Here is a 2620-nt window from a genome sequence, read left to right on the forward strand (position 1 = left end):
GTTTGAATGGTTTTGCAATTAATGAGGGAAAATATGCAGGGAGTAGTGCCACATAATGAGTCAGAGAAAAATGTTATTATCTTATTTATGACTTAAATTATGAATTTTTTTTATAAATATACCATTTTATTCTTCATTTATTATATAATTTAGTTGGCAAAAAAATTATATAACTTAAATACGTACATAAAGAAGTTTTTACAGTTTAAACAGGTAGCTGCTTCTTTTTTGAATACTTTTTATATTTCAAAATAATACAACTTTTCTTTTTCAAACCATTGATGCTTTATATATAATCGATTAAATTGAGAAGATAAAATAATCAAAAAGATATAAATTCATGCTTATACATCTATATATTCCATTTTTCCAATCAGTGTCATCGTTAAATTTTCTGCATACCTTCAGCTCAAACACTTTTCTTCATCCTTCTCTTTCTCGCCTCAATCTCATCATCTTCGTCGGTCATCACAATCTGCTGTGTTTCAACGATCCCATATCATTGGCTTCTTTTCTCAGCAAGAACTTCTGAATCTTACCGGTCGAAGTCTTTGGAAGATCTTCCTTGAACACCACCGTTTTGGGCACCATGAAATGCGGCATCCTCCCTCTGCAATACTCCATTATCTCCTTCTCCGTCGGCGTCTTCTCCAATCCCTCCTTCAATCGCACGAACGCGCACGGTGTTTCTCCCCAGAACTCATCCGGCCTCGCCACCGCCGCCGCCTCGCTCACCGCCGGGTGGCTGTACAGCACCGATTCAACCTCCACGCTGCTCAGATTCTCACCCCCACTAATGATCACGTCCTTTGATCGATCTTTAATCTCTAAGTACCCATCTGGATGCATCACTCCCACGTCCCCAGTGTAGAACCATCCATTCTTGAAGCACTTGGAGTTGGCATCTGAATCTTTCAAGTAGCCCAACGTGAGGCAACCGCCTCGAAGAACTACTTCACCAAGGGTCGACCCATCTCGCTCCACGCTTATACCCGAATCCGGATCCACCACGTCCAACTCCGTCATCCCGATGGTTCTCACCCCCTGCCTTGCCTTCAGCCGGGCCCTCTCCGTCGCCGGCAACAAGTTCCACTCAGGCTTCCACGCACAAGAAGCCGCCACCCCACCTGTTTCTGTCATCCCATATACGTGGGTTACCACAAATCCTAACGCTTCCGTGCGGTGGAGCACTGCTGCAGGTGGCGGTGCTCCTCCGGTGAAGACATGAACAGGGCTTCTCAGTGGTTTCTGTCTTGCAGAGTTTGTTAGCATGCTGAGCACCACCGGTGCTCCGCACATGTGTGTGACGCCGTGGCGTTCGATCAGAGTAAATACGGTGGTGGCATCGAATTTACGGAGGCAGATATTGGTTCCTCCCACGGCTGCCATCCCCCACGAGAAGCTCCACCCGTTAGCATGGAACAGATTCAGCGTCCACAGGTAAACTGGATGTCTCGGAATGGCACAGTCGATCAGAGAATCTATGGTCATCACGAAAGTCGCTTGGTGGCAATGAACCACACCCTTGGGAGAAGATGTCGTACCGGAGGTGTAATTTAAGATCATCGGATCCCATTCACTTTTGGGTCGGATCCACTGAAAATTCGGATCACCTTTCCTCACCAACCCCTCGTATGTGTCAAAGAAGCCCTCTGATGATGTGGGCTCAACTGAGTCGTCGGTGATGAGGATGAGTATAGGCCGTTGAGTTTCTGGAGGCAACAAGGAGATGGCACCGAGGACCAGAGAGCGTGAGGCACAATCAACGAACACGAGCTTGGATTCACCATGGCGGAGGATGACGGAGATAGTGCGAGCGTCAAGGCGGGTGTTGATGTTGTTGAGGACAGCGCCGGCGAAGGGAACTGCAAAGTGGACCTCGTACATGGCGGGGATGTTGGGTGCCACGACGGAGACAACTTGGCCACTGCGAATTCCGATGGATGAAAGGGAGGAAGCTAGTTGGAGACAGCGACGGTGGGTTTGGGACCAAGTGAAGGTGGTGTTGTTATAGATGATGGAAGTATAGTCGCCGTAGGCGGTGGCAGCTCTATCGAGGAAGCCTAACGGAGTGAGAGGAGAAGAGTTTGCAGGGCCTGGCTTGAGCTCTTCCATGTCGACGATGATGAAGACGAAGAACTATGAAGGACTTAGCTTCGCTGCCCAAGACAGAATCAGTGGCAGTATAAAAGAGAGGAAAAAGGGTTTATCAAAAAAAAAAAAAAAACAGAGAGAGAGAGGAAAAAGGGACATGGTTGACGACTGATTTTATAATTATTAAGCATAAAATCATCATAAAAATTAATTTGAAAACTGACGTATTCCCTAATAATGAAGATGATAACTATAATTATGATGTTAATTATGAAGGCTGAGAATCACATATATATGTAAGGAAGAGGAGTCAGTTCAAGGGCAAGTAATAGGATAAGAAAATGGCATAGAGAAAGGAGGGATGCAGACTATTATTGATCCTTGCAAGTATTTTATATAAATGGATGCATCCAATTAGTTCATTTTATTAAATTGAAAAAATAGAAAAACTACAATGTCCTTGTGCACAAAATGGTTAAAATATAGGTTTTGTTTTTTCTTAATAAATTAAAATAAACTTTAAAAT

At 44.5% G+C, this 2620-nt stretch overlaps 1 protein-coding gene across 1 annotated transcript; it reads right to left on the reverse strand.

Annotated features, from left to right (window-relative positions):
* Positions 1–392: 392 nt before the first annotated feature.
* LOC114755849 (probable acyl-activating enzyme 6) lies at positions 393–2115 on the reverse strand. The gene has a single exon (XM_028944733.1). It carries the CDS (start codon positions 2113–2115, stop codon positions 469–471), a length of 1647 nt encoding a protein of 548 aa, XP_028800566.1. The 3' UTR covers positions 393–468.
* Positions 2116–2620: the final 505 nt, after the last annotated feature.

The sequence above is a fragment of the Neltuma alba genome, unplaced genomic scaffold, assembly GCF_004799145.2.
Source record: "Neltuma alba isolate B1F8T4 unplaced genomic scaffold, ASM479914v2 tig00001344_pilon, whole genome shotgun sequence".
In the NCBI taxonomy this organism is placed as follows: Eukaryota; Viridiplantae; Streptophyta; class Magnoliopsida; order Fabales; family Fabaceae; genus Neltuma; species Neltuma alba.